Raw genomic sequence first — 17,848 nt, forward strand, 5'->3', positions numbered from 1 at the left:
TGTCCTCTGAGATCAGAACCACGATCATATCCAAATTATACGGAGATCCTGAGCTATTCTTAGCTCTTCGGGCATTTCTCAATGGAGAACTAAAGGCGGGGCTACCACAGTTTGCAAATATGGATAGACCCGACACGCTTCAAGATGAAGGAGAACATTGGGATCTACAACCCAACCTAGATGAAAACTCGGTCGTGGAAATACCTGTTAACAAGTTGGGACAGTACTTTGAAGGGGACGAATCTAATGCCACCCTCCCCATTACTACCAAGGGATTAACTCTAAAGGGAATCCTTGATGGTGGTGCTGGAGTGAGCATTGTGACTAAAAACTGTTGGGAATCCATGGGGAGACCTCACCTCGAAGTCACAAACATAGTGGTTAAGATGGCAAATGGAACTATTGCTAAACCTATTGGAATGTTAAGGGACCTTAAGATCAAGGTCCTGGGATACAAGGTAAAACATACCTTCATTGTAATGGATTTCTCCAAGCATCCTATGTCATATCAAATGATCTTAGGACGTCCTTTCATGAGGGAAGCACAAATGGTGCATGACTGGTCGAAAAACCATGTCTACCTACAATTCCAGGACTCTGTCATTCGAGTTGATCTTGAGAATGGTCGCGCGCATCCTTTAGGAAGCAAGGTTATCATCGATAATCGATCGGATACCACTATTCACTCCGCCCCATTAAGGTATTGCTATACATGCAAAAAGGAGACTGATGATGGGAAGGATTCTCCTTATATGGATGTCCTACCGGGTATGACTGAGTCGGATAACGTGGATTGGGTACACCTAGCGGCAACCATAGACACATGGGGAAATAGAGGTACAAGTTGGGTAACACCTGAGGGGCAAGATATGCCACTGTTAGTGCCAATAAACATGATAGGTGTTATGCACTTGACACCTAATGGCGAGAAAGTGGCAAACTCCACTGACACTGAAAGTAGCGAAGACTCTGACCAACGCGACTCTGAGTATGAATCTCAAGAAGAAACTGACCCTGAGCCTGATGGAAGGGATGAATCAAATATTCACCCAAATGTGGAAGCAAGGTGCTCAAGGCCTAGGATAGTGACCTCCTGCAGTTCATCCGAAAGTGAAGATCGACCAAGTGAGTCCGAATCTGATAGAAACAAAAATCAAAAACTTGGTAAGAAGAAAACGAGACATAAGCGCCAACGCTATCGAGCTAATGTACGCACTGCAATAAACAAGGAAAGATCCACTGCAGAATGGCTTAGTTATGTAGGAGCCATTGACGCTCATCGGAAGATAGCGGATGATTGGGGACAATACCTCCAAAGTGTCATGTGGTGTATTCCGCAACCTCATGACGTCGCCCAATTAGAAATCGAAGAGAAGCCAAAACTAAGTCGTACTGCAAGAAGGCGGCAAAACCAAGAGTTGGCTCAACAACAAAAGGAAGCGGAATTAAAAGAAAAAAACCGGGCACAACAAGAACCAGTAGACTTACACCCCGCACCCGATCATTTCAAATCATTCACCACAGGGGAACGTAAAGTAGTCTACACAAAAGCCCAACGAACGCCTACCAATGGGAGTAGCGGTGTCTACGATGACCCTGCGGTAGTTAAGGAGATAGACTTAGCAGATCCGGGTGAGGAGTCTAAACCAGTTTTTATTGCTCAAGACCTCACCAAGGCGGAAGAAGCTGCACTTACAAAGCTTCTTAAAGAATTCAAGGACATATTTGCATGGACATATCATGACATGAAGGGTGTTCCACCCTCGGTGGTGCAACACACGATTCCAATGATTAGCACTGCTAAACCAGTCCAGCAACGTCCCTACCCAATGAATCCTAAGTACGCAAAGATTGTACAAGAGGAAATTGAAAAGCTGGTAAAATGTGGATTCATATACCCAATTGAGCACTCAGAATGGGTTTCTCCGATAGTCATCGTGCCAAAGAAGAATGGGAAACTCAGAGTGTGCGTTGATCTCAAAAAGGTTAATGCAGCCACTAGAAGGGATCATTACCCCTTGCCATATTCTGAACATGTGCTTGAAAGAGTGGCTGGCAAGGAGGCATATAGCTTTTTAGATGGGTACTCGGGTTACAATCAGATCACAATTGCAGTCGAGGACCAAGCTAAAACAGCATTTATCACGGAGTTTGGAGTGTTTGCCTTTCGCGTCATGGCTTTTGGCTTGACCAATGCACCTGCAACATTCCAACGATTGATAAACACGGCCTTTAAGGAATATCTAAGGGACTTCTGTGAAGCTTTCTTAGATGATCTTTGTGTTCATTCCTCGTGGGACGAGCACTTGATGTGTTTACGAAAAATATTTGAAAGGTGTAGATTATATCGCATCTCCTTGAATCCTTTCAAATGCCAATTCTGGGTTAAACACGGAGTTATCTTAGGGCATATAGTGTCCAAAAATGGGATTTCCACTGACGAGAGTAAAATCAAGGTCATTCTGGAATTGCCACCACCCACCAACTACAAGGGAGTCCAACGCTTTATGGGCCACGTTGGTTATTATCGAAGGTTTATTCTATTCTTCGCCGAGATAGCTCGACCATTGTATAAGCTTCTCATCGAGTTTATTTGGACCGAAGAATGTGACCGTGCCTATGAGCTATTAAAGAAGGCCTTGGCGAGTGCTCCAATCTTGAGAATGCCTAACTGGGATTTACTCTTCCATGTGCATATTGATGCATCAAACTTTGCTATTGGGTGTGTTTTAACTCAACCTGGAGAACACAAGCTAGACTACCCCATTAGCTTTGCCAGTCGCCAGTTGAACGATGCTGAGATGAACTACACCACTACGGAGCGAGAAGGGTTGGCAATGATATATGCAGTAAGGAAATTTCGTTATTACCTCCTTGCCACCAAGTTTGTTTTCTATGTAGATCATCAAGCATTGTTGTATCTGGTAAACAAACCATGCTCCACAGGAAGAATCACACGATGGCTATTGATTCTTCTTGAGTTTGATTTCACTGTTGTTGTGAGACCTGGCAAAAAACATGTTATGGCTGATCATTTGTCTCGCATACCTAATGGTGAGGCCCCTACAGGGGTTGATGATGACTTACCTGACACTTCCCTGTTCATGGTGGAGACAATGCCTGAATGGAGTGAGAAGATTGTTAACTTTTTGGTTAATGGCTTTCCACCCAAGGAGCTTCGTAAAGATCTAGCTCGAAAGCTGATCAAAGAATGCGAACCCTATTGCCTGATAGCCGGGACTCTTTATAAAAGAGGAAAGGATGACGTTCTTAGGCGTTGTGCCCGAGAGGATGAGTATCTATACATTTTACAAGAGGCACATATGGGCGTAGCCGGTGGTCACTTCTCAGGAGACTTAACTGCGCGAAAGATCTTACAATCAGGGTATTGGTGGCCCACTATGTTCCAAGATGCATCACTCTTTGTGAAGGGTTGCGATGAATGCCAACGATACAAGAAACCCCAGAGGAAAGATCAGATGCCCCTACATCCAATCAAAGTAAACCAACCATTTGAAAAGTGGGGTTTAGACTTTGTAGGTCCAATTAGCCCAGCGGCCCGAAACACACAATCTCGCTATATTATTGTGGCCACTGACTATATGACCAAATGGGCTGAAGCGAAAGCGACACGTAAGGCAGATGCGAGGACAACAGCCAAGTTCCTCTTTGAAAATATAATCACACGCTTCGGTTGTCCTTTTGAACTTGTGAGCGACAATGGTACGCATTTTATAAATGAAGTGATTAAGGAGCTCACAACAAATTTCATGATATCCCATCATAAATCTACTCCTTACTATCCGCAAGCGAATGGCCAAGCCGAGAGTACCAACAAGACTTTAATCTCTATTTTGACAAAGACAGTTGAAGCTCATCGCACGGATTGGGATCTAAAGCTTATGACAGCTTTATGGGCCTATCGTACTGCGTACAAAGTGGCTATTAATTGCACACCATTCAAAATGGTATATGGCCAAGAAGCAGTCATGCCGTGGGAATTTGTCATTCCTAGTCTTCGTGTTGCTACTCAAGAGGGATGGGATGGTAATCCCTTAGCAGAGCGTCTGTATATCCTTGAGCGGCTAAACGAAGAAAGACAATTGGCTGTATACAATGCCCTTGTGGAGAAGGATAGAAGGAAAAAATGGTTTGATCGCCATCTAAAGGACAAGGACATCAAGGTTGGGGATAAAGTCCTGATGTATGGAGTACGCAATGAAAAGAAGAAGCTCAAATATGCTGGTAAGGGACCATATAGAGTATGTGAAATTACCCCGCAAGGTACCATCAGAGTGGAGACTCTCGACGGAGTTGAAACCATTGGATTCCTTAATGGGAGTAAATTCAAACGATACTATGACCCCCTGAGCCAGGAGGAGTTACATGCAATCCATCAAAAGAAGGCAGCTAAAGAACAAGCTGAGCTTAAAAAGATACAAGCGAGAGTCGAAGCCAAGGAACGTCAACAGCGTGCTAGGAGACAACGAGAAGCCAACTTGGGAATTACGCAAGTATTTTTCGAGGAAGCAGAGGAGGATGCACTGGAATCTGACCCACCTCTAAGATACCCAATTGAGTTACGGAGTCCTTACGGGGAGGTGTTGTACAATGCATTATTGGATACAGGAGCTCAACACAATTTGCTATCATATGGCGTGTGGTGTCAACTGGGGAAACCACCTCTATCCAAGAGTTCTATCCAAGTTCAAGGAATCAACAAGAAGAAAACCCCCGTTTCAGGAATTCTGCACACTCCGGTTGCCTATGACAAGGGAACCATAATTCAAAGCTTTTTGGTTATGCCAGCTGGCACCATGGAAGGGACTGTAATCTTAGGGCGCAAATGGATGATGGCCACCAAGTGCAATATCGATTGGGCAACCAGACAAGTCACAACGCAAGAACCAACACTAGGTCTGACCGCTCAAAATCCCGCACCTAAGTCACCCACTCAAATATTAGATAACGAAAAATCACAAAGTCTAGTGGCAAAACCATCTTCGATTGTTGGCCACCCCTCTAACGCTTCAACGCCAAGAGTGGAAACAGGCAAGGTGGTCCCTAAAGCTTCGCTTACTATGCCAAAGAGTACATACAAATGGGTCCCCAAAGCTTCGTTAACAGCTACTTTCCCTGCTCAATCTCGTTCAGCCACCAAGAAGCCTCATAAAAGGAAAGCAGCTACCCACCCGAGAAAGGGCAATGTAACATCACGATGGATCCCTAAAAAATTATTAGTTGCCCAAGGGTACTACGAGGGAAATGACCAGATTTGGGTCCCTAAACATAAGTTGAAACCCTCTACATCACCTGTAAATCCTTGCAAACCAATTGTTTCCACCTCAATGACAATTCAAGACCGTGGTAAGGGAAAGGTAATAGAGTGCTCTGCACCACTTCTTCCAGAGTTAGTTTGGATTCCCAAACAATATCGATCATTACCACCTAGCTCAGGAAGGGGGGAGCCACATGAAGCTTCTAGCTCCTCATGCCAGGCACACACTCATATAGAAGTTTCTACATGCTCTACACCTACTCTTGTCAACACCCAACAAACAACCGACTCTACGTCTCCCCTTGTAATAGTATCGTCGGAAACCATTTCCTCCATTCGTCAATGGGAGCGTACACTACCATCTCTGCAATTGGATGTAGCCACAAGGGTCATAAAAAGCTATCTGCCCACATCACAACCTATGACCCGCTGGACAAATTGGTTCCAAGAGGCTGCAACATCATTGCAAATAATATGATCTACCTAAGGAAAGGGGGAGCATGTACTCACGCTCGACATTCTAATGCTTCCTCCTTAACCTTCTCCCCTGACCATGCAATTGCCAAATTCAAGGGGATGTATATATATATAGCTTCATACTTTAAAAAAAAACAAAAACAAAAACAAAGAAAAGAAAAGCAAAAAATAGTAAAGAGCAAGAGCACAAAAAGAGGAGAAATATCCAAACTAGATTGACTTGTCATAAACCTACTGATGCTATATCTGTGTTTGCAGATATGGCAGATGCACGATCATCATACACTTCATCCACTCCCACCCTTGGTGAGAGGTATCATCTATACCTTTCTCAGATATTTCACATGTGCTATCCTGTTATTGAAACTGAATGGGATCATATAGATGTACTGGCCAGAGAGGAAAATGTTGAAGAATTAGAATGGCTGATTCGCCTATTGACCATGACTGACCCCTACTCCATAGAGGAAATATCCCCGATAGCCCAACGCTTTCCTTTTCCACAAGAGGACTATCCTCGCATGGTTACATTCTTGATGAGTTTATGTGGATGGGAAGATGAAAAGGAAATATCTGACAATGATGAATGGACGGATGAAACTCATGGCACTACTGAGGTTGATTTTATTTATTTGGATGATGCGGATAGAGGCTTAGCCTTAGGGCTAGAGCCAGGACTCTACAACATCCTCTTACCGTATCCTCAGTAGTAGTGTGGTGACTGGTAGGTAGGTTAGTGTTTTCAAGTTTTTTCTAGTTTAGATTCTTTAAACGAGTCTTGAATTTTCACATTCATGTGCCTCTCGAGGTATAGTGCTTGTTAGTTGATTGTACAGGTTAAAAACTTTGAGGTGGGTTCGCTTACAAGTCTAGAGACTGCCGCAACGTTCATCAAAATATATCTACATCAAATTGCAAGCTGTCTCGTCAAATCAAGGAGATCTCCAATTACAGGTGTAATTCTTCCATACCCACTCTCTTTCGTTTTTACTGTTCAATCAATTGCATAAACTATAATGCATGACCACATGGAAATTGTCAATGTACTACTTAGTTTTTGAAGTTACTTGCATGCTACTGTAAATCATTAATGAGCTTAACTTTATTGGAAATATTCCTAGGCAGCATGACGTCTTTAGTTAACCTTGGAATACGATTGTCTTAGGTCTAGGGTCAAACCATCTTAATGTTTGAACACCTGGCTGTGTGTGTGTTGACCTCTAGGACATAGCTTTTACCCCTTGTCGAAAGGATGTAAGAACACATTTTAGTTCAGGAGCGAAGATCAAAAGAAATAGATTTTAAAAAAAAACAAGCCTACAATAAATGGCAATACAAGTCTATGATGTGCTTCAATGTTGGCCTATCGCCTTATTGACACTTGGTAGGCGAGGAGTATTCTACTCCAAACCGATGCCTTGGTTGGTAGGGGGTAGCCTTGCCTAAAGTGAGCTAATAGATTCCTGGATAATGCCTTGTGTTAAACATGGTACCAGGATCGATGTTAGTTTTGCCTTAGGAAGGTCGCCATTGTGTAAAAATTGTCACGTGCATTGAAAAAAAATAAATAAAGGCAAAAGGCTCCTGTAACTCTGATGTTTCTGGTGTCCCTAGACGCGTGGTATTAACTTGTTCTTAGAGTAGACACAGTGTGGTCATCTGTTTATTTATTAAGCTTGGTTATTTTCCTTGACTTAGGCCAGTTATATAAACCTTGATTAACCTTTGACACCTTGCTAACTCTTGAATTCCTTTCAATAATTTTAAACTCCTATTAATTTGCTACACTTACTCATTCATGTACCCTTAAACTAAGTTCTAATAGCAACATCCATTGTGGTCTCACACGCTTGAATTTATACACTTTATATCTTTTGAATTCCAGCATACCTTCACTCTACTTCCCTGTTTTGCAGACGGTCTACCACAACAACCCTCTCGAGCTTACCATACCATAGCTTCCGAGGACGGAATCTACATCAGGAAGGGGGGCATGTTAACCCATGGCGGACATTGCGACATACTATATTTTACATCATTAATTTAAATATTTTGAGTCATGGGCCGGGCTTGTCGGCACCATATGTTAAGGATGAAGGGATTGGGTGATCGCCGATGAGAGGCGCACCTTGGATATCAGTAGGATAAGGGTTAGGGTCGGCCGGCCATGTATGGGCGCCCAAGTGTGAACGACCAAGTCACCTATATGAGTCAAATGTAACCCTAAAATCCTCATTCTCATGTGTTGTGAATAGAAGAGTGCTCTTGCCTTATCTCCTTGTTTTCCTTCTCCTGCGTGTGTGAGAGAGAGAGTGAGAGCGATCGAGCGCACTGTGTAGCGGCACGGCGAAGCGGCGGAGAGGCGGTAGAGCGGCGACGGCGGCTCCTCCTTCACGGCTGCGACGCGGGAATCCTTCAAGGCGGCAGTTAAGCGGTGAGTGACACACCTTCTGCATTCTGTTTTGAGCTTGCCTTCCTGGTTGTATGCTTGCAGCCATTCGTGGCTCGCATACGGTGTTCGGTAAGTCCCCAGCTACGACCTGTGCGGCAAAAGCGCACAGATGCATAAGAGGCATGCTGAAAACCTGAACGAGTATGACTAGACATAGGTGCATCAATTTTACTATCACTCACGCAAGGTTTGCACCAGTCATTTAGGCATACCTCTAGCCTGCTCATTTTCAGCCCTATCCTCATAAATTACATCCTGTAAATCTGCATCAGAAATAGGTTGATCTATGATGTCGTTTGAAATCTGCACAGGCTGAATATTTGCCTCATTAGGACTTACATTTGAATTCCCACCTATAAACAGAGGCAACAACGTATCAAATACATCCCGTGAGCTCACACCTGTCTCTTTGGTACATGGTAACAAAGGCTGCACAGCATCTTCCACAAAAACATCTCAACTAATCAAGATACGCTTTGACTGCGGATGATACAATCTGTAACCCTTGCTTTCAGCACTGTAACCAACAAAAATGCATTTGACAGCCTTAATACCTGTTGAGTACATATGCAGCACACATGACAGCCTCAAGCCAAAACGCATGTGGCAAAGCTTGGCTCTTGACCATACATCGTGCCATCTCCATAAGTGACCTATTTTTCCTCTCAACAACACCATTTTGCTGAGGGGTATACGGCACTGTACATTGGTGTTTTATCCCACGACTAGCCAGAAATGCATTAAACTCTTTAGACATGTACTCCCCTCCTCGATCAGAATGGAGAGTGCTCATAGTACAATTGGATACATTTTCAGCCATAAGCACAAAAACACTTCGGACTTTGCCTTCAGTGGATATACCCATGCATGTCTTGAGTAATCATCAATGAAAGTCACGAAGTACAAGTGTTTACCAAATGACGGAGTTTGCATAGACCCACATACATCATTATGTACAAGCTGCAACTTGTGAGTGGCCCACATAGAACCATCCTTTGGAAACGCAGAACGCTGCATTTTGCCCAAAATACAGCCTTCATCACAAACATGTTTCAATGGTGCCTCAAGAGGGGGCAATGAAGCAACCATATCAAATTTCTGCAAACGCAGCAAACTAGCAAAGTTCAGATGACCAAAACGAGCATGCCATAGTTTTGCATCTGAAACTGCATTTGCTGAATCTTCCACACACTTGTCATAAGAATTGAGCCTATACAGCCCACGAAACAAGGTGCCAGATACAATAATCGTATCACCAGAAGACAAATCATGAACAATACATCTGTCATCCATAAATTTAACTACAAGTCCAAGTCTAGCAAGCGCAGAGATTCATCTTGTTTATCCCTGGCACATACAAAGCATCTGAAAGTGTGAAAGCGCTGCCATTTGCAGCAATAAGCATAATTTTACCAATGCCCTTCACTTGGTAAGAAGCATTATTGGCACATGTGACAGTATTCCCATTAGAGAGACAGCCTCAAGACAAGTGAACATATCACGATGTGAGGTAATGTGCTTTGTACCACCACTGTCAAAATACCATACATCAGAGTCAACAGAAACTGCCAAGCTGCTCTGATACCAATTGTTGGAATTAGGGTTGCAGGAAAGCACACAAAGCTTGGAGAAGAAGAAGCAAGAATGCACACAACACAAAGTGTATTAGATTGTGTCAGTGTACAAAGATAAGATAGCCCTAGAAAGATGGGCATATATACAAGCCGGGGGAAAAAACCTCGTAAAGAGGGAAAAAGTGCCCCTACGGTCCTAAGTGTTCACACACATCACTGCCTATATATATGGCAACAACAGCTTGGGATACATGTATAATAGCTCTTGATAATAGTGCACTTCCTCTTCTTTAGTTAGATCCTTTGCTAACATCTGCATCAGCTCATCCTTAGAAATATTTGGCTTTAAATCTTGAATACCAGCAGCCGACTTTGCTAGAGGGTTAGTCATCTGCACACCACATAAGGTTGCCTCTAGTTCTAACAGACTTTGACTCCTTATCTATCTTTGATGATCCAATAGAATACTCTTCATAGTTGCCAGCAGAGCTTGAATCAACTTCCCTTTCTTCCTCCAACCTCTCTCCAATCTCCAATATTTTACCAGTTTTCAAATCACACCTTATTCTCTTCCCCTTGGGTCTGTTAACAAACAGGTCAATGCACCCCCTGTACCAATCTTGTTTGGACCTCATAGCAATGAGCCAGGGTCTGCCTAATATAATTGGGTATGCCCCAACCCTAGCTAGCATAATATGCATTTCAATGACAACCTTCTACCCCAATACATTCCTTTCCATGGCTTTAATTACTCCCAGGCATTTGACTTTAGAGCTATTGGCCATTTTAACACTAAAAATGGACTTCCTTGTCACTTTCAAGCCTAGGTCATGGACTGCTTCCTTTGTCATTACACATACTTCGGCCCCTCCATCAATATATACTTTATTTACCTTTCTGCCCTATATCCAGGCATCCGCTTGGTAGTATGTCAGACACCCTGCTCAGTTGCACTACATTTGCTTGAGGTATCTTGACCTTGACTCTCCTGACACTAGCCAGCTTATGCCATTGCCTTCTAATATTTGAATTCAGCAGCAGCTGGCCATAGGTTATATTTGCCTTCTCATTCTTGACATCTGCTAGAAGGCTATATGGGGGTTCCCCTTCTCGCAGATGAAATTCATCATTCTAATTTTTCTTCTCCTCGCTCTAGCTCTCCCCTGCTTACTGGATTCAGGCTTCTCCATAGGTTCCTTCTCTTTTCCCTTTTTCTTCTTTGCCTTGGTTTCCTTACCAATCGCCTTTAATTCAGATCTTTGGAGCATGGTTCTCTTATTTGCTAACATATATGCCTCATCTTCTTCCTCCTCTTCAATAGTTCCAAGTATATGAACATTTCCTAGAGGTCCCTGTGGTACCTACCCTTGAACTAGTCCTTGAATTCTATTGTTTATCTTTCTATTTCCAGCTCCCTTGTTCCCTTCTAGCCTCTGAATTATGGGGTAAACACCCCCAGGTTCCCTCCTTGGCTGGGTACACTATGGAGCAATGTGTCCCCTTTCTCCACAGTTAAAACATTGAAAACTATCCATTGTGTTCCTCAAAGGTCTGCCAACCTGTGGTCTCCTAACCTGATTTTGAATCCCCTGCACATCAAGGTTCAAGCTCCCTATTTGCTCTGTAAGCCTTTGAATCTCCTCTTGCAATCCCTCCTGACCTCTGTCTCTACGTGGCATTGGATAGGCGCAACAGCATCATGTTTAAGAACTGTCTCCCCTTTTTTTACGTGCCAGCTCCTGCCTCCTCACTCTCTTCTTCCATTGCTCTATTGCCAACCTAATAGCTTCAACATAAGAATTTGGATACTTTAGCTCAACTTTATCCTTTATGATCCCATGCAACAACCCTATAAACCTGTCTTTCTTTAGAAAATCAGGGGCACCTGAACTTTAAGTTTGTATCTCTATCTCAGTCATCTAAATTTTAAAGTAGGTTTGGCAACCTCCGAACATCATGAATATCTGATTTGTGGACCATCACTTGTTTTGGAAAGACCCTCTACACTTAAGAAGGTGGAGTATGACAAACATCATCAATTTCTCCCTCCTTCACATCCTAAGTATGTGCCACATGATGTTTCACCACATGATGTCTCACCACTTGTGATGAGAGGTAGAGATTCGTTTGAGGCATGGAGAAGCACTCCCAATCCACCAGCAAATGGAATGTCTAAACACTCAATCTTCTTTCGACTTCCATATTGGTGTGACATGAAGATCAATCATCTCTTGGATCACAAGCATATCTTCAAGAATGTGGCAATAAATATTTGGGACCATTTAATTGGTAAAAGAGATACAAAGGGTGCAAGGGATGACTTATAAAACATTGGATGCCTTCAAAGTGCATGGCCAATTAAAAGTGAGAGTAGCAAAATAGTTCTAACAAAGGCACCATGGGTATTAACCAAGAGGGAGCAAAATAAGGTGAAAAGTGTAATTTGCCCCCAGCACTCTCACTATTTTCCTCCAAACCCCCTCAAATCTGTTAACAAAAGCTGCAATATCCTCTTCCTTCCCTTGGTATAACCTGTTGAACTCCTTCCATAGCTCCTCTAGACTCTCAGTCCTCCCATATTTCCTCCTTAGAGCATTCCTCCTAGTTCCCTCTTTGCTCCTTTGTTACAGCACATCCTCGTACCACTCCTTGGCTACCCCTTCTAGAAGCAACCCCATCATCCTAGCCTTATAAATATCATCATCTCTGTTATTTTTCAAGGCTGTCAGTTCAAACCTTCTCAAAAACAAAGAGACAGCCTCCCCTCTCTCACCTCTAAAGACATCATATGTGGAATTAGCCATTTGTCTGAGTTAATCTACAAGTGATCCCCAATTTGCAAATTAAAGCTTCAAAGAAGAGCTTTTTGTCCTCAGTGGGGGCACCAAAGCATGTGTGGTGGCTAGGTGATGGCCTATATAACAACACTAGCAGACACACAAGATGAATATGTAGGAGGATCAAAACTTGGAGACTCTAAGGTCCCAACTCAAATGGCATCAATCAGCTCAACTTTTATCCCTGGACCTCTGGCTGACACACAAGTGAGCACTTCTACACCTTTCTACCTAGTTAGCTGCTACCCCCAATTGTCCTCTACCATCAGATCAAACCTCCAAGACTTCAAATCTCTTACCCAAAAGCCTCAGCTGACCTCAATGGATGCTTTTTTGACTCAAATCGCTCACGGTTGCCTCAAACATATAATGTATTGATTTCTTCTTAAAACAGTCACTATGTGATGATCCTAGATCAAAAACTATCCGCAAACATTAGAACACTCCTACGACTTACTTTAGGGCCAAATATCACACATTAGCACCCTTCAGCTGACCAAAATTCACTTCAACTGATGCATAAATGATAGAAAACTACTTTCGAAATCTTCCCCTATGTTCCCAGTACAAAATGAGTCTTTCTGGATCCTCTAAGCTCCTCCTGCTTCAGCTAACCTTGCAGACACTATCCCAAGACCTCGCCCAACTCTGACCCCTTTTCTACTCTCTTGCTCTGTTGATAGAAAATCTTATAGAAATGTGTCCTTAGTCAGTGTCGCAGAAATGAACTAATTGACAAAGGTTTAAAACAAGTGTTTGCTGACATAATCACGTATGCCAGTTGTCCAGAGTATCCTTCGATATCAACTGACTACTACAAAGACATGATCCCAAACTTCTTATGACCAGTCATCTCCCAATGTAAGATGAGTATTTATTTTATTTTGAGCTATTTATATTGTAAGTGTGTACAAAAAGCTCTATTTTTTTACAAAAATCTTGTAAAAGCTCACAAAATAATCACACTCGATATATGAATGATTTTAAAGCTACTTACTTAATTTGATTGGGCTTTGATTAATCATTCTAAAGTTTGTGTGTCTCTCTATTATTCTCATTATAAAGTTTATGGGCCTCTCTATTATCCTCTTGTCTTGCCCAAACCCCTTTAAACTCCTTTTTATTCTTAGGTTTATCATTGCTAAGGTTTTACACTTTCTAAGGTTCCTTATCTAAGTTTTTCTTACATTATAACTAGAAGGAGGATAGTGAGTCATTTGACCCATTAATAGTGTGTTAAAGGTGATTCTTAATTTGTCCGTGCTTGGCATCTAATTAAAAAATAGTGCCTTATGGGCACATTAATTTCAACTTGGTACTCTTCTCAATTAATAATATTATGTGGAGCTCCTTATAAAAGCTTAGTAAAATTAGCATGATTCAACGAAGCTACTTCTTATGTCCCCCTAGCAACCTCTATCATGTTAGAGCCATTATTAATGTAGAGCCTTGCTTGGTGTGCCACAAACCCTCACGTCCACCTATTACAAGATCTTTGTCATTGCCAACTACTCATGGAGTCCCTTGCTCTTAAATATATATTTTTTTGTATATAGACTCTTCAAGCTTCCAAACAAAATTCATCAATGCTAAGAGCCTCCTTATTCAAGTTCAAGTATAACCGTAAAAAATGGATGCCTCCTCGTTAAGGCCTCGTTATAGCATATATATATATATATATAATCTCTCTCTCTCTCTCTATATATATATATATATACTCTCTCTCTCTCTCTCTCTATATATATATATATATATATATATATACACTCTCTCTCTCTCTATATACTCTCTCTCTCTCTCTCTCTCTCTCTCTCTCTATATATATATATATATATCTACTCTCTCTCTCTCTCTCTCTCTATATATATATATATATATATAGAGAGAGAGAGAGAGAGAGAGTAGATATATATATATATATATATCTACTCTCTCTCTCTCTCTCTCTCTATATATATATATATATATATATCTACTCTCTCTCTCTCTCTATATATATATATATATATATATAGAGAGAGAGAGAGAGAGAGAGAGTGTATATATATATATATATATATATATATAGAGAGAGAGAGAGAGAGAGAGAGAGAGAGAGAGAGAGAGAGAGAGAGAGAGAGAGAGAAAGAATCAAAAGTTAAGCAAGTGTTAAGCAAGTGATACCTATTACTTAGTCTTGCTTTTTTCTGAAGACAAGCCCAAATTCAATCACAGTTTAAGAAGGATGGATTAATTTGTTAATAAAAAGAAATACATTGTATTGCTTAGGCTTGTTTTTTATAGAAGGCAAGCCAAAAATCAACAACACTTCAAGAAGGGTGGACTAATTTATCTGTCAAAAGAAATTGGGACTAGGTTCATTGTATTGGATTATAATTACAAGTGCTTATGTACATTTATTCCCGACCTACTTCTTGCAATGGCATGACATAACACTCTAATGTATTACATAAGTTTGTAAGGATAGATGTGGGGCACTTAAGTGCGATTATTGTGTGGGTCCTAGATCAATCACCACTTTTAATAGTGCTTATTGGACATGTATGCATTCATGTGACAATTCAATGGTGCAGCTACTAATTTTTCATTGGCTTGAATTTGTTGAATTGTTGCATGTCCATTAAAAGCTTCACGATTAGCCACACTAGCACGTGTGTGACATTCCTTGTGTCATTTGTTGATTGAAACACATAACTCACACCTTTTAAGAGGGATATGTTTGTAATAGACCAACCTCATTTCTTGTGCAGCCTGAGTTCCTACTGTAGCATGACTTGTGAGCTAGAAACATGGCTTCACCCATGAAATGCGTGACTTACAAAATTTTTTAACAACAAGAAGGCAAAAGCCATTACTTGTGCTTGGTTCGCATATATCTACACATGGTAAGAGTTTTAAAACAAATTCATTTACCTAGCAAATTGTGCATTAATAAAAAAAAAAGGAAAAGTGGTTTTTAATGTGGAAATTGCATTGATTGTTGGAAGAAGCACTAGCTGGGACTTTGTCCGCTTTAACCACTCTGCTACAGCCGTGTTCGCAATATATAGGCTACTTCATTCATCTAGCAAGACTCATCTTGCATTGTGGACTAACACACCCCTAAGGCATTTACACACCTGCTCTTTGAAGTGCATGCACACCCACATGCTCTACACACATTATTTTTACACTAATGCAAGCTTTTCCTCTTCAATGGTTATGGGTGGTGGAGCCCTGCCATAGCTGCTATATGACCGGAGGTATTTAGCACCGTAGAACACCTTTTCGGAGCTGCCCAGAGCTTGCTTTTTGATGGTCCTATCAAATGCTTTTGGGTAATTTGATTGTAAACTGTAGGTGAAAATCCTGTTTTCTTGTCAAATTTTTACTTAAACGGCAGAAAGACAAGGTTCTCGTGATGGCCCATGAGAGAGGGCAAGCCTGTTGCCCGCCGCCCATGGGTTTTCCAAACCATATGAATAGGTGCTCGGCAAAATCGGACCGCTGGGAGGCTGGGAGGCTGGGCAAGGTTTTTGCCATTTTCAGAAATTAATATTGGCACGTGGGACCCATTTGTGTCAGAACCTTCTGTGGTTTCAAAGGAGTTGGGGTCCTACAACATTTAAGAAATTTATGATTGAAAATATCCGTAAATTTTATATAGGCTTTGAAAAGAATTATATTATATACTCGCTTTCCGGCAAAAGTGTGGCGAACGAGCACAGAGAGAGAAGCACTTCCAGAGGGTAGGCATGTGTAGGAACTGTACAGAGATCTGATGTTAGTGCAGAGTCTTTGGTATAGCGTGCAAAAGGTATGGGCCATGGAGGAGTGAGTTAGGAGACGGGGGACGGCGGACTGTTGCTTTTGTCTTTGGCGATGGCGGTCTCTTCGAATCCGAACGCTAATCAGAGCTACCAGCAGCACGGCGCCCAGGCCGCGGCGGGGAATTCCATGGACACCAACGCAATGCCCAGCGTCCTTAATGGTAATGACGTGCAGCAGCACTCCCTCAAGCATGACCCTGGCATCGTCGTCGACTGGAGCATCGAAGAGCAGACTACCCTCGAGGAAGGCATCTCAAAGTAGGCCCCCCTTTATGCTTTATTTCATACTCCTAAGCTTAGCAAAAAAATAATTAGGGTTTCCCCCCTTTGTTCTTGTGGCTAGACAGAGCCCCTGATCGAGCCACATGTATGGATGCGATCATTGCCACATGTCAAGACATTTCGTGACAGCGCTTTGAGATGCCCTGAAAGGAAGCTGAATAGAAAAGCTATCACCTTATGTAGAGATTTATTCCATAAATGGAATTATTTTGTACTCAAAACCACATAACATAAGTATAGAAACCTCTACTGTTATAAGACATGAGTTGAGCTCTTTCAAACCACAGTTCCACTACATATGAGCGCTTTGGCTTGAGGCTAATCCCTCTCAAGGGGGAGGGGAGATAAGCAGATTGTACTTTGTGCATTCTGAAGCTTGTATGCATTCTATTCACATTGTATATAAATACTTGGTAGATTAGGTCATCTCTCTTTACTGTGTTTTGAGCAATTTGTGCATGGGTTTAAGTCTTTGATTAGGTGCTAATCACAATCAATTAATTCATAAACACGCTTCTGCAAGCACCCGTGTTACTCGAACAATCGGACATCATCGATCATGCGGTCCAGATCCTACCAACAAGTTACGTAGGAGGGAATGCCATGTGGACATTCTGCAGCTTCTTAGGATGCCTATATAAGAGCAGCCAGCCAAGGGCATGAATCATCTTGCAACTTGTGAGCTCAAGGGTCAGCCCAAGCATGAAGAGGCAATTGACCCTTGAATAGCTTGCAGAAGGGGAGCATAGAGATCAACCATATCTTCTTCATCTGAAGGAGAGTGTCCAGCCAGCATATAGCCCTAAAACACAGCTCATCAAGAAGGTCATCTCTGGAGCAAAATGTGTGAAAATAGCTTTTTGTCCAGCCCTAAAAAGGGAATTTTCTGGACATTTATTGGTTTTATTTAGTATTTTTGTCTTTTCTGCTGGCTGACAGCCTTTAGGCTGGCTGACCAGCAGTCCCACACAGTATATATAGCTTTGCCTCATCATTCACCACAGTGTACCACTTCTTGACCATATCCGGTACCATCTGCTGCTGCTGCTTCTGCCGGGCTCTACACCACATTGCTTCATCATACAGGACAGCACCTCAGCGTTTTATCATCTAGCCACATCTCAGGACAGCAGCCCACT

At 42.1% G+C, this 17,848-nt stretch overlaps 1 protein-coding gene across 1 annotated transcript in view; it reads left to right on the forward strand.

The window, feature by feature from the left end:
* The first annotated feature begins 16,307 nt into the window (after positions 1-16,307).
* LOC147636438 (uncharacterized) overlaps positions 16,308-17,848 on the forward strand; it is an 81,737-nt gene continuing 80,196 nt past the window's right edge. Inside the window, exon 1 of the mRNA XM_086801877.1 lies at positions 16,308-16,685. Within this exon, the coding sequence (XP_086658003.1) occupies positions 16,480-16,685 (206 nt within the window). The 5' untranslated portion in view covers positions 16,308-16,479. The remainder of the gene's footprint in view (positions 16,686-17,848) is intronic.

This window comes from Cibotium barometz, chromosome 8, assembly GCF_041138505.1.
Source record: "Cibotium barometz isolate CiBa-2024 chromosome 8, ASM4113850v1, whole genome shotgun sequence".
Classification (NCBI taxonomy): Eukaryota; Viridiplantae; Streptophyta; class Polypodiopsida; order Cyatheales; family Cibotiaceae; genus Cibotium; species Cibotium barometz.